Source organism: Nuphar pumila, chromosome 1, assembly GCF_984573655.1.
Source record: "Nuphar pumila chromosome 1, dmNupPumi1.hap1.1, whole genome shotgun sequence".
NCBI lineage: Eukaryota > Viridiplantae > Streptophyta > Magnoliopsida > Nymphaeales > Nymphaeaceae > Nuphar > Nuphar pumila.
In genome coordinates this window covers 34,976,687-34,991,501 of record NC_143249.1, presented here as the reverse complement: position 1 = coordinate 34,991,501, position 14,815 = coordinate 34,976,687, and the positions used below count along the sequence as shown (strand labels likewise).

General features: G+C 38.6%; 1 protein-coding gene across 3 annotated transcripts in view; it reads right to left on the bottom strand.

Annotated features, from left to right (window-relative positions):
- Positions 1–239: 239 nt before the first annotated feature.
- The window catches only part of LOC149848658 (exocyst complex component EXO70A1-like), a 62,141-nt gene continuing 47,565 nt past the window's right edge, over positions 240–14,815 (bottom strand). For all 3 annotated transcript variants that reach the window (XM_089996757.1, XM_089996766.1, XM_089996773.1), the window contains exons 10-12: positions 1,494–1,603; positions 1,265–1,411; positions 240–641 (exon numbers count right to left, since the gene is read on the bottom strand). In XM_089996757.1, coding sequence (XP_089852883.1) covers positions 524–641; positions 1,265–1,411; positions 1,494–1,603 — 375 coding nt within the window. In that variant the 3' untranslated portion in view covers positions 240–523. The remainder of the gene's footprint in view (positions 642–1,264; positions 1,412–1,493; positions 1,604–14,815) is intronic.

Here is a 14,815-nt window from a genome sequence, read left to right as displayed (position 1 = left end):
GAGAACCAAAAAATTTCATTGTAAAATCTAGATGCATAGAGCTACAGAACTTTAAAAACCAAATAAGCACATGAAATTTCCTAATCTAATACATGCCTTTCTCTAAATAAACTATAGAAATTACATTTCTCTAGGATCTGATTTATGAAATATGTGATAAAGCATTGAAAACTAAACTGTTCATTTATCTGTCTGTTGTATAAAAAGTATGAACTAGGTTCACACAGCCGGGATCTGTCTGTCACATGGATACAGCCATTTTTATGAAGTTTTCAATATGATTCATACAAGTCGTATAATACAGGGTCCAAAATGGAGTTTCCGTGTGACATAGCCTAAGGATGGACGATTAACTGAACTTTCATTTCCATAGCACCAAAATAGGGCAAGACAGAAATAACATGACCGGATCCCACATTATTGCTTATCACAAAGAATGAATAAAAATTTAGGAAAACCCACTAATACCAACATGCACAGCAGGTCTACTTACATTATACGCACAACAGACACCGTCGCCCAACTAACGCTTTGGTTCATTCCATGTTTTACCCTCAAAAAATTCATTCAGTATTTGCTCAAGGTTCTCCGGTGTATACCTTATATATTTCTGAAGATTTTTTCCATTCTCAATGAGCGGTCTGCATTCAAAAGATGAACCTAAAGTCAACAAGTGGCACATAGAAGATATAGCACTAACAGTGACAAGCTATCATCCAGTTCAAACTAATCATTCATATCACTGATAGCAAGCATATCTGCTGAACCTTTAAAATCCCTTCGCTTTGATAGGGATGTCAAAGAATCAGATTTGAGCCCAACGATAGACGGAAACCAGACCCATTTAGTCATATTCGGTAAAGCAAATGAAATCTGATTAATAATCAGATCCAAATTCAGCATGCATTCTTACATCTGAATCTGAATCTAATCTGATTGACTAGTCAGATCCAGATTCAGTATTACCTTTTTTCCTATTCAACTCCCAGTTCCAATCTGACCTGATTAGGCAATATCCTACTAGGTCATTCAATAATTCATACATCTGAACTGAATATGGCCCTTTTACATCCCTAAACGTTGTTGGCAAAACAATTCACTATCACATGTTGCAACAGTTTGTGTCCAAAATTCAAGCAATTGTACTACCTATAAAGAATCACTAGGAACTAATGCAAGCTGTATTCTTCATGGAATATCTTCAAATCAATAAACAATTAATGAGAAAAAATAAAGGTTGCGATAGCAAGAGTAAATGACTAACCCAAATCGTTTGATGAAGGATCTGTATGCAGGTAGGAGTATTTCTGCAACTGAAAGCCTTAGATACTCACGAAGCTCTGCATCCGGCACCGTCCACTGAGATTGTCTTTGATGAAGATCCTCAAACATAATATTGAAATTCTTAAACCTGGTGTCAACCAACATTCAACCCAAAAGGAACAATAAGAAATATAAATGCAGAAAACCCTTTAGTGATCCTTTTATTTTACCTCTCTTTCACCATCGACCTTGAAACTCCACTGCTGTTTCCACTATCGGGTCCAGCTGTACTACCACCACCTGATGAAGTCAAACCTTGAACTGAGAGGCTCTGTACAATCTGCAGCATATGGATATGCGAACAGTTTATAAAAATATCTCCATCTAGCAAGAGCCAATTTTAGAGAACAAGGCCGGAAGATGCTTGGTTTGCTCCACAAAAATCAGCGTTCAAGAAATTTGAAGGCATTCCAGGACCATGAAACCAAACCTAGCATATTTTCACACTCAAGCAAGCCTTTTGTCACAACCAGAATTAATCTGATGGGATTGATGGCAGGGACCGATTATCAAGTAAGCAAAGCTAGAGAAGAAACTGTGATGACAAAATGAAGGGACCTTGCAAGAGATTCCAAGGAAACGCATCACTGATGCAAGGAACCTTCCTGATTAGGGCTGGACAACGGGCGGGATAGGCTGGCCTGGCCCAGTTAGTGGACAGGCTTGACCAGGCCGTTGATGGGCTGGACCAGAGTTACCGGAAGCTTCTTAGGTAGGTGGAAAGCTCGCTTCCCGGAAACTCGCTTCGGAAGCGCGATACTCCTCGCTTCCGAAACTTCACGGGAAGCTCGATTCCCCCACGCTTCTCATACACATGGTCTATGCATATTATATGTTTTTCTCACGTTTCTTTTCATCTTTTTCATGTATTTTCTCTCACGCTTTCACTCACTTTCCATGTACTTTCTTTAAATTGGTAACCATCATTGTTAGATTTTAACAAAAATTTAACTCTTTTACAGAAAAATCATGAAATATAAGAATGATCAATTTTATTTTAGCTTTTATTTGTTTCTTGTTTGATTCCATATTACTTTATTTTTTATTCATATTTCACTTTTAAATTGAAACTTCGCTTCCCGCTTCGTATAAATTTTAAAATGCCTCGCTTCTCGCTTCCGCTTCCCGTATCGTTTCCCGCTTCCGCTTCTTAGTTTGGCAACCTTGGGCTGGACCTGGTCATGCCCGATCCATTGACCAACCAGGGCGGGACTAGGCCCGGTTCCAGTCAGGCTGGGGTTTAATATAAAGTCCATGACCCACTTGGCCCATGGGCCTAGTTACAAGTCATCTTATATTCACGATATTCCGCATTCATTTCTTTGAAGGCATAGGTTTTTTTAGTAAAATTTTAAAAAATACAAAAAAATAAATGGCACCCAAGATGAATCCATTTTTTGAATCACATACTTGATTTGATAAATAAATAAGTATATACATATAGGGAAATGGAAACCTACAAAATGGGCACTGTGCTAAATGAAACATGATATTGGATTTTCGGTTTTTTTTTTCGAAATTTCAACCTCAGGTGTGGTCAGCATGATTGATTTACTGGATCATGCATTTTGGATGGAAAAATGGTATTTGGAGACTCAAATATTTATGAAACTTGTATGTCGTTGATTTTTTAAACCTTATAAAATTCTATCCATGCATCGGAATCAAACACTCCAAGAAGTGTTTCCTATAAAAACAAGCATATAGATCACACCTGTATGGTCAGAATTTCGAAAAAACGCCAGAAATCCAATGGCATGTTTCATTTAGCACCATGCCCATTTTGTAGGTTTCCATTTCCCTATATATATAAGGCTCACAGGCTGGCCCAAACCGAGATTTTGTCAGTTTAGATTTAAGCCTGGTTTGGGTTGGGCCTTACTTCAAAATCTAGGCTCAAGACCAACCTATTCGAGCTGGGAACCATTGTCGAGCCCTATTCTTGAAACTAGAAGGTGAACTCACTAGATAATAGGAGAAACTACATTTATCAAGGAGGTGCAACCAGATTTACCGAAAGCTTCATATATAGGTGGGAAGTGCACTGCCCGAAAACTCGCTTCGAAAGCACGAAACTCCTCGATTATGAAACTTGATAGGAATCTCGATTCTCCAACGCTTCTCCTATGCTTCCTAAATGTTTCTTTCTTGTTTCCCTACATGATTCTTTTGTGCTTTTCTCACGCTTCCCACTGAATTCTCATCTATGTCACAAGGACTCGACACAGAGGTCACCGCACCCGCGTCGACGCGAAGTGGGTGCAGTTGCGGCACCCGGTGTAGTCAATGTGACCCTGGGTGCTCTCAACTCATATACAGGGTTATTTTTGTCCAAATAGACTCAATCAACTTTGACAAGTCCATTAAAAAAAGAAAGGAACTCGAGAATGGGTACCTCGAGCTCCCCCCCCCCCCCAGGGTATCCTGAAAAGATGCTTCATGCCAGAAATTTAATAATATTTAAAGTTTTGTCCCAGCATCAGCTGCGTATTTTACAAAAGTTTGAAACATTGTGCATTAAATGCTCTAAGCCACATACATTCTTTTACTTTTCTTACAAAGCTTTGTCATAAAAAGCTGAGCCATGTATGTTCTTTATACTTTTTAAAGAGCTTTGTTATAAATGCATTAATAAAAAAAAGTGAAAACAGCATTGTAATGGAATTCTGTATTAAATGGGGAGAGGTTTGCTCTAATTTCAAGCAATTGTTTTATTGTTGAATGGCTGAATCCACTAATAACCCGATTAGGCTACATACCCGATTAACTAATCAGATCCTGATTTGGTATGAATTTTCTACACCTGAATTCGAACCCAAATCCGAATCTGATTAAGCAATACCTTATTAGGATGGATCCTGTAATGCTAAGATCCGAACTGAATCTGAAATTATGATGGTGTCAAAATTCTTCACAAAAAGTCCTTATTCTCCCAAACAACATTGGTTTTTGGGTTTACAGCATGAAATTGTGCTTTAATTGCAACATTAGGTTTTGAATTCTTTATTATTTCTAGTAAAAACAAATTAATTCATTGGGAGCTTGCTTTATATATATATATATATATATATATATATATATATATATATATATATATATATATATATATATATATATATATATATATATATATATATATATATACACCCTCCAACACCTCCACACCCAAGTGTTATTAAAGTGCCGCATCGCTGCACCCGTACCCGTACCCTCACTCACACCTATGTGACATAGCTTCTCATATACTTTCTTTAAATTGGCAACCATAAATTTTAGATTTTGAAAAGAATTTAATTTTTACACTACAAAATCACAAATTTTAAGAATAGTCATTTTTATTTTAGTTTTTATTCCCTTCTCTTTTGATTAGCATTTTGTTTCTCACTCGAACTCATATCGCTTCTTTTTTTATTCCTATTTTGTTTTTAAATTGATTTCTCGCTTCCTGCTTATAAATTTTAAAATGTCGTGTGATCATGCATAATATATGCATTCTATATGCATGATTATATGTAAAATGAGTATTAATAACCCTTGTTTAATCGATATTTGGCATGATCCTGCAGGGCACGTTTTAATTTCAAAAAGAGAAAAAAAACGAATAAGCTGAACTCACTTGAGTGTTTTAGCAAAATTCAGTTTTTACTAACAGGGTTTTTTAGAAAATAGTTTTGAAAACAGAGGCTTTTTGAATTTGTTGAAAATTTGGAGAGTGTTTTGCAAAATTTCTTAAAACACCTCAAAAAAAAAAACCTAATAGAGCCTTATAAATATTAAAGATTAGAAGAGGGGGGGGGCATCTTTCCTCTTGGAATTCACGCCCCCTCTCTCTCTCTCCTCTCTTCCCCTTTCTTTTTCCCTCTTCTTCTTCCTTTCTTCCCCTTTTCTTCGCCGGCCTCTTCTTCTTCTCTTGTCGAAGGGCAGCGTGACGTGCGTACATCGTGGAAGACCGCTCTGTTCTCCCCACTCCGTCGAAGGTGAACCATCAGGTACGCTTCTTCTCCCTCTTCTCTTTATCTTTTATTTAGCATAGGTTGTGGCTTAGATTTGTCTCTTTTGATTAATTATTTTCAGCATCAGAGTTAGTTATATTTTTTTTTAATCTGATTGTTGAAAAGGGCACGCAGATTGCAGATCAGTCTGTGTCAGATCTGGTGCAGTGCAACCTGATCAGTCTGATAACAAAGTCTTTATCATATCTGCCGTAATCGACAGATCTGATTGGATCTTGTTAATCAGACTCTGGTCCAACCTGATCGGGTTCTGATCAGGCCCAGCCAGCATTAGTAACGCTGCCTGCCAGATTTGCCGAGTCCGGGCCAGATAGGCAGACCCAAACTGCTAATTTTTGGCCTATCCAGTCTGGCCAGATCAAATCTGGTCAGATCCATCTGTCGGATAACAAACTGACCTGTGATCCAGCGCAGATCAGTTTGCTCAGCCAGCAAGCAACCAGAACAGGCTGGTCGTGATAGGTTTGTTGTGCGTTGAATCTGCCCGGTCAGCAGATACGCTGAATAGGGTGACCTGCAAAAAATTGATTTTTTTTATCTGATTGTCTGGGCTGAATCAGGCCAAATCTGAATTGTTTTTTTAGATCTGCTGTAAGTAACAGACTTGGAGTTTTATTGCACATACGTTGATCAGGTCTGCTATATCCTATGTCACATGGGTGCGGGTGCGACATGGGTGCGGTGCAATTCCAAAAAATTTGGACACGGGGACTCGGCTATATATATATATATATATATATATATATATATATATATATATATATATATATATATATATATATATATATATATATATATATATATATATTTTAAATATATATAATTATATATATAACAATAAATTAACACATAAAGATTGTAAATTTTAAAGCAAAAATAAAAAAGCAATTCTTAACAACACAAACTTACCAAAATATAACACATAAAGAAGCTTCTGAGTGTGATAAACAACAAAACTTATCATAAATCTGCCTCATCGTCTAAATTAGAGGGAAGAACAGGATCGAGGTAGTCCATGTTGAGAGTATGTAAATTATGTTCTCCCTCCAAGTCAAAATCTTCTGGATTTACATCCCAATTCTTGGATGGTCCGCAACTGCATCAAAAAATAACTATATTAGTATCTAACTTAAAACTTTGAATGCAAATATTTAAATACAAACTTTGAATACAAAAAAAAAAGTACATATACTCTTCTTTGGTGCGGCGATAAATTAATCGTAGATTTGAGTGAACATAAACCAAATCCTCTGCTCTTTTACTAGTGAGTTTGTTTCTTTTAATGTTGTGAATTTGAGCATATGTACTCCAATTTCTTTCACAACAAGATGATGTAGCAGGTTGGGATAACAACTTCATTGCAAGACGTTGCAGATTTGGTGTCTCTGATCCATATGTTGCCCACCAATTAAGGAGATCTTCCTCGTCCCTTGCCACAAGTGCTGCTAAAGAATCAAATCTCCCAGTAGAAAATTTGTCAAACTCACTATTTATAACCTTAAACATGTGAGGATCATTAAAAAGTCTTCCCAAATATATCATTCTATTTCTTGATATCTCAGGATCTTCATTTGGAGAAACACGACCAACACCTGCTGTCAACCATTTTTTTGCGTAGTATTTTGGATTGAGAGAGTGTGTCATGCAATGCAAAGGTGTATTGCTTTTATCTCATCTTCTCACTAAAACTGAATGTACATGATTGTAAAATTCTGAATCATCAAGTGCAATATCTTTCTTCTCATGTTTAAAAATGATACTTTGAACTTTTTTAATCATATTGTCCCACATTTCATAAATTCTATGAAGCATGGGTATATCTCTGTCAACTTCTCTCAACATTTCCCAAATAGGCTCTGTAAATTCAACAAAATATGTAATTTTATCCCACCAAAAATCATCACATATGCATTTTTTGATAGCTTGAGCCTTGACATCATCTATAGTACGATAAAAATCCCAATCTTGATCAGCCACCATCATCATCAATGCATTCTTGAGTTGCTTAATTCTTTTTATCATAACAATGAGAGAAGCAAAACGAGTTTCAGCAACTTTCAGTAACTTGAGATCAGAATGCCTATTAAATATAGAAAGGGCATGATGATGGTTTACAACAAAATTTCTAATATTTCGAACATCATGTTCTATTTCCTCAATCCATAAGCATATTTCATGTGCATGTGCATGATCTTTTGATAGATTGCATATACTCTTAAGTGCCAAATTTAAACTGTGTTGCACAAGGAGTCCAAAAAATATGTGAATATGTATCTTTACTTGCCAAATTCATTCCTGCACGACTGCAAACTGGAGCATTGTCAGTAATGATTTGCACCACACTTTCTTCACCCACTTCTTTTATCACTTCAACAAATAATCTCTTTAAATATTCAGCATTTTTATACTCTCCAGATGCATCAACAGTCTTCAAAAAGATTGGCCCATTTAGTGAGTAAGCAATGAAGTTTATCAGTGGTCGCCTTTGTATATCAGTCCATCCATCAGAAACAATCGACACTCCATGTCGTTTCCATGCAAATTTTTGAGTCTCTAACAAGTCTTCAATTCTATTTTTTTCCTCTGCAAGAATGACTGTTCTTAGTTTTTCTGAACTAGGAGACACATAACCACTCAAATTGCAATTAGCCAAAGATGTAATCATATCTTTCCAGTATGGACTTCTAGCTACATTAAAAGGAATTGAGCTTGACTAAAAGAATCGACCAATCTTTTTATCAATTTCTGCTCTTGCCATGTTTTTGAATGATGCTTGTATTGTTTTATTGCTTTCCATCTTTCTTTTCTTTAAAAGCTCTTCTTGTATATCACTAGCAGTAGGAAAAGACAAATTAATTGAATCGCTTCTCATCTCTGCAATTTTCTTCTTTTCAGCTTCCTCTTGTTCTTTTTTTAATTGCTTTAACATGTCTTTCTCAACCCCAGATAATGCCCTAATTCCTTGACCACGAATATGCAAAAGATGTGCTTTCACACGCGTATAAGAACCTGTGAAAACAGTCTTACATAGATTACAATGAAACTGCACATTCCCACCACCACCACTACTAGCTTTTACCCCTTTTGTCACAAGCCTCCAAAGTGGTTGAGAAACTTCTAATTCAGGGTTAGAACTTAAACCAAATGTATTGACACTACCACTAGAACTCGCCATTATATCTGAAAAGTGAAATCTGAAAAGAAAATAAGTAAATAAAATAAAGTTAATAAACACTTCAAATTTCAAAATAATAGTAATAGGAGGTACCCCCTATCTAACACAAAAAAGAGGGGCAGGGCAAGCCCCTGCTGAACCTTATCTGTGTCAGGGGCTTCGCCCTTGCCAAAAAGCCAAAGGCAGCAGAGGAAACGAGGAGGGGCCGAGCCTCTCCTCGTTTTCCTTTTGTTCGGCAGGGGTATGAAGGAGTGGGGGAAGGAGGGGGCTCGGCTGACAAGCCTTGCCACGCCGAACAGAAGGGAAACGAGGGGTCGAGCCCCTCTTCTGTGAATCGAAGGCAAAGGGAGGGGCTCAGCCCCTCTTCTGCGAGCAGAAGGTGCAGGGAGACCCCACCCATCCCCCCTCCCTGCACCTTCTGCTCGCAGAAGAGGGGCTAAGCCCCTCCCTTTGCCTTCGATTCACAGAAGAGGGGCCTGGCCCCTCATTTCCCTTCTGTCCGGCGTGGCAAGGCTCGGCTTGTCAGTCGAGCCCCCTCCTTCCCCCACTCCTTCTTACCCCTGCCGAACAAAAGGAAAACGAGGAGGGGCTCGGCCCCTCCTCGTTTCCCCTGTTGTTCGGCGTGGCAAGGCTCGGTCTGTCAGCCGAACCCCCTCCTTCCCCCACTCCTACTTCTTACCCCTACAATAAAAGGGAAACGAGGAGGGGTTGAGCCCCTCCTCTATGAATCGGACGTACAGGGAGGGGCCGAGCCCCTCTTCTGCGAGCAGAGGGTGCAGGGAGGGGGGGCGAGCCCCTCTTCTGCGAGCAAAGGGTACGGGGGGAGGGGCCTGCCTGGCATAAGCGAAATGAGGAGGGGCCAAGCCCCTCCTCTGTGAATAGGAGGCACAGAGAGGGGCCGAGCCCCTCTTCTGCGAGCAGAGGGTGCAAGGGAGGCTGCGAGCAGAGGGAGGGTTGATCGACATACCTGTTGACGGAGGGGGAGACGGTGGCTGCCTGTGCGTACCGTCGCCGGAGTCTGGATCGTCGGCGTGGGTGTAGGAGAAAGTATCAGATTTGTTCACAGGAGATAAGAGGGAGAGAGAGAGAGAGCAATTCACAAAAGGCTGGGGCGGCACTGCAATGCTCGACCTCCAAAACCCTAAGCATTATAAATTAAAAACATATACATATTACAATAATGCCATTAATGAAATCCTATTTAACATGTGTACATATAATATGTGTATGGATCTGGATCCAGATCCATACGCATATGCAATGTTGTATTCTAACACTCTCCCTCAAGTTGTACGTGATTTTGGAGCATGTACAACTTGCTCTTCAATAGCCAAAATTGACGTCCTGTTAATCCCTTGGTAAATAGGTCTGCCACTTGATCTTTTGTTCGAACATGACGTAGTTCTATCTCCTTCATCTCGACTTTCTACCGTATGAAATGTTGATCAATCTCAATGTGCTTCGTTCTGCTATGCTGGATAGGATTACATGCAATGTTTATTGTGCTTTGATTGTCACATAAAAGAAATGATCGAATAATTGTCTCCCCAAGATCACTCAATAAGTGTCTAATCCATGTGACCTCTACCGTGCCTACAGCCATCGATCTGTATTCAGCCTCTGTACTCGATCGTGCCACTGCCTTTTGTTTTCTGCTGCTCCAGAACACTAAATTGTGCCCAATATAAACACAGTATCCAGAGACAGATCGTCTCTCATCTGGATCCCCTGTCCAATCTGCGTCTGTATAAGTGATGAGTGCATGTCCTCTATGCAGATTATCGTTCTTGCGATAAACAAGTCTGTCTCCTATAGTTCCTTTTAAATAGCGTAGAATGTGCTTCACAGCTTCCACATGACCCTCCGTTAGAGCATGCATAAACTGGGATACCTGATTGACAGCATAAACTATATCAGGTCTGGTAAAGGTCAAGTACTGTAACATCCCCACGAGACTTCTATACGTTGTAGGGTTGACACAAAGATGACCATCTTCAGAGCTCAGCCTTTGATGTAATACACTAGGAGTGTTGACTGGTTTGCAATTCGTCATCCCGGCTCTTTCCAGAAGATCAAGAGTGTATTTTTGTTGCATGAGTGTCAATGTATCTTGTTGTCTGTCAACTTCCACACCAAGAAAGTACCGCAACTCCCCTAAATCTTTCATCTTGAAAGTTTTCATTAAAAACTGTTTCACGTCTTGCACATGACTATCTGAGCTCCCAGTGATCACAATGTCATCAACATATATAAGAAGAAGTATAACAATGTCTGCCCTTTGGTAAATAAAGAGAGAGTGATCCAGAGAGCATCTTCTAAAACCATAACTCTGAATCTGCATAGAGAAACTTTCAAACCAGGAACAGGACGTCTGTTTCAACCCATACAGAGATTTCCTTAGTTTGCACACCCAGGCAATAGGATCCTTCTCGGCATAACCAGGTGGTTGCTCCATATATACATCTTCCTTTAAAGTTCCATGCAAAAATGCATTTTTAACATCCATCTGGCTAAGGCTCCAACCTTGATCGACTGCTAGGGATATGATAATACGAATAGTACCCATTTTGACTACGGGACTAAAAGTTTCGTCGTAGTCTTCACCATATTGTTGTGTGAATCCTCGAGCAACAAGTCGTGCCTTATATCTGTCAATACTTCCTTCAGGCTTATATTTTATTTTATAAACCCATTTTGAGCCAACTACATTCTTTCCTTCTGGCCGAGGGACTATTTTCCAAGTCTGGCATTCATGAAGAGCTTTCATTTCTTCATTCATAGCTTCAGTCCAATGACGAGATTGAAGAGCTTGGTTAAAACAAGTGGGTTAATTCTGTTTCGTGAGCTGAGACATAAACAACTGAAAATCAAGGGAGAAGGTCTCATAACTCACCCATCGTTGAATAGGATGCTTAATGCGTGACGACCTTTGAGCCGAATCATTGGTGATGCTTTCCTCCATATTCCTCGGCTCTGTATTTTTGCTTCGTCTAGTGTATATCTGTCCAGAGAAACGTTCTACTGGGGGTGGCTCAACTGGAGATAATTCAACATGCATTTGTGAGTCATTCAATTCCCTACTCAAGCCAAAGGGAGAGCAATTTGTTTGACATGTTTCTCCTGTATTAGCAAAGAGGTTTGCGCTCATCCATGGATCATATACTTCTAATTCTCAAGGTGGCAACACTGCAGGATCATTGACCTGAAAATTTTGTTCGTCAAAACAACATTTCTGGAGGTCCTAATGCGTTTTGTAGTAGGGTCATAGGATCGATAACCTTTGTATTCATCTGCATACCCAACAAATCCGCACTTGACAACCTTATCCTGAAACTTATTTCGCAGAGATGAATCAATATGTACATAACATACACAACCAAAAGCACGCAGCTCATCGTAAGAGGGATGTTGCCCAAATAAAGTATAATAGGGAGATTTCCGATCCAAAAGTGCCATAGGAAGACGATTTATGATATGAACAGATGTGTGAAATGTTAAAATGTAAAACTGTACATATATGTATATATAATAATATTATATTATATATATATATATATATAAATACATTTTTAATTTTTTTCTTTTCTGTATTTTTTTTCCTTTATTTTTATTTTTTGTCTTTATGTCATCTAGTTCAGTTTGAACTAGAATGACTGTTGCTAGTCAAGTCCTGTCCAGACTTGACTAGCAATAGAGCTGTTGGACTGACACATTCCAACAGCTCTTAATAGAGCTGTTGGACTGACACATTCCAACAGCTCTAAATAGAGCTGTTGGACTGTGCCCAACAGCTCTATTGAGTCCTCTTTCAGCTGTGTATATAAAGGGGTGCAGCCCCTCTTGTATTTCACTTCAATGCTTCTTAAGCAATTGGTTTTTCATATCAATAAAGAATACATTTTTATTTTTATTTTGTTTCCAGTTATACCCTTTTTAAGGGTTATGCTTTAGTGTCATTCTTGACACTTGCTCTTGTTAATCAAAGCTCGTGTTTCGAAGATCCCCATTTCATTTCATGGTATCAGAGCCGCGGAAGTACTAAATCTTGAGGAAAAGCTGCCTCGGTTTTCGTGCCCGTTTGCAAAAGTGTTCGCCACTTGAAGAGAAGTGTTTTATCACTTCATTGGAGAAGATTTCACATCTTGTTGTATTGTTTTTTTTTTTCTTTCTTTCTCATTTTCCTTCATGTTTCTCTTCTATCCCTATTCTTTCTCTCCTTGTAATCGATGGATGACAATGATAAAGTCACCATCATGCCTATGAAACTAAGCGATACGAACTATGTAACATGGGCTTCAATCATGAAGCACCATATATGGGGAAAAGGCTTATGGGGGATTGTGGATGGTTCCGATTCGGAACCTAAGCTATCTCTTACTAAAAAGGAGGGAGATAAAGACGTCCCTCTATCGGAAGAAGAGAAAATCAAGGCTATTGCCTCATACGAGAAGAAATGGAAAGAATGGAGAATATCTCATGCGAAGATAATGTCATGGCTTATCAATAGCGTTGACATTAAAAAATGCTCAAGTCTTGCCAAATTTGATCATGCTGATAAGGCATGGGAATACCTTAAGAATATGTATTCCCTTAAAGATATTGCACACGTGTGCAACCTCCAAGAAAAAGTTCGAATGATGACACAAGGAGACAAAACTATTCGTGAATATTACAATGGGTTGTCCGAACTTTGGGAAGAACTTTCCCTTTTAGAACCAAAGTGGCATTGTGCCGAAGACATTGAGCTTCGTCAGAAACAACTCGATGTTGAACATTTTTACCAGTTTATCACTGGATTAAGGCCGGAATTTGAAACCACTAAATCGGCCCTACTTCACCGGGAAAAAATTCCTTCTATTGTTGAAACTATTGAAGAGTTAACAATGGAAGAAAATCGTCTCCGGAAAGGTTCTTTAAAAATTGAAGATGATTCCGTTTTAGCCGTGTCTAGACCAGGGAATCATGTTCGATCATATAGGCCTCCTCACTTTAACCGACAAAATGGTGACTATGATAAGAAGAAAGTTATTTGTCATCACTGTCATGAACCGGGACACTACAGGCCACAATGTCCCAAACTTAAGGAGCTGAGAGAAAAAAGAGCTGCAATTGCTGGATCGGAGCCTAAAGATCAGGATGCACCAGTTTCCCTGGCCCAACTAATGGAGATCCTTCAGCCTCTCATCAAAGGTGCCTCTTCCTCATCTGAAGCTTCAACCGGCGCAGCAGCCTCATCTTTTTCTGATTTAGGTAAAATTTCTTGGCTTCTTGACTCTGGTGCATCTTTTCATGACCCCAAATAATCAAAGTCTATCCAAATGTGTTAAAAATAAAACAAGTGTGTCAAAGGTCTTTACTGCTGATGGGACTTCTCTTGAAATAGAAGGAATAGGAGATTTTGAAAAAATTTATAAAACAAAAAATTTTTTTATTCCAGAAATTAGACATGTTCCCAAATTAAATTTAAATCTTTTATCTGTATCTCAAATTTCTGATTATGGGTGTAATATTTCTTTTTCTTCTCATGGTTGTTGGGTACAGGATCGCCAGTCAGGCAAGCTGATTGGGGAAGGCCATAGAGAAGGAGGACTCTATTACATGGATTTTTTGGAAATGCCGAAGAAAGCTTTTTGTTATAATATTCAAAAAATAGAGTTGGAACTGTGGCATAAGAGACTTGGTCACCCACATATAGCCAAAATCCAACATTTTCCAAATCTAGGGAAATTTTGTAACTCTGAATCATTTGATTGTAAAGATTGTATTCTCGGCAAAATGAAAAGATTACCATTTCAGAACAGAACCTTTTTCTCTTCAAGACCACTTGAATTAATACACTCGGATGTTTGGGGTCCTGCACCAGTAATTTCTAAAGGAGGATTTGTTTACTATGTTATTTTTGTCGATGATTTCTCCCGACATACGTGGATGTACTTTCTCAAACATAAGTCTGAAGTATTTTCATACTTTCAAACTTTTCATAATATGGTTAAAAACAAATTTCAAAATGATATTACTATTTTTCGCACAGATTCAGGGGGAGAGTTTTTATCCACAGATTTTCAAAATTATCTTAAATTGCATGGCATCACACATCAAAGATCTTGTCCTTATACACCTCAACAAAATGGACTGGCAGAACGAAAACATCGCCATATTATAGAAACCACTAGAACTTTATTAATAGCAAATCAAGTCCCTAAAGACTTTTGGGCAGAAGCTGCCTTAACTGCCACCTATCTCATTAATAGGATGCCATCTTCTTCGTTACAAAATATCACTCCCATTGAAAAACTTATGAACA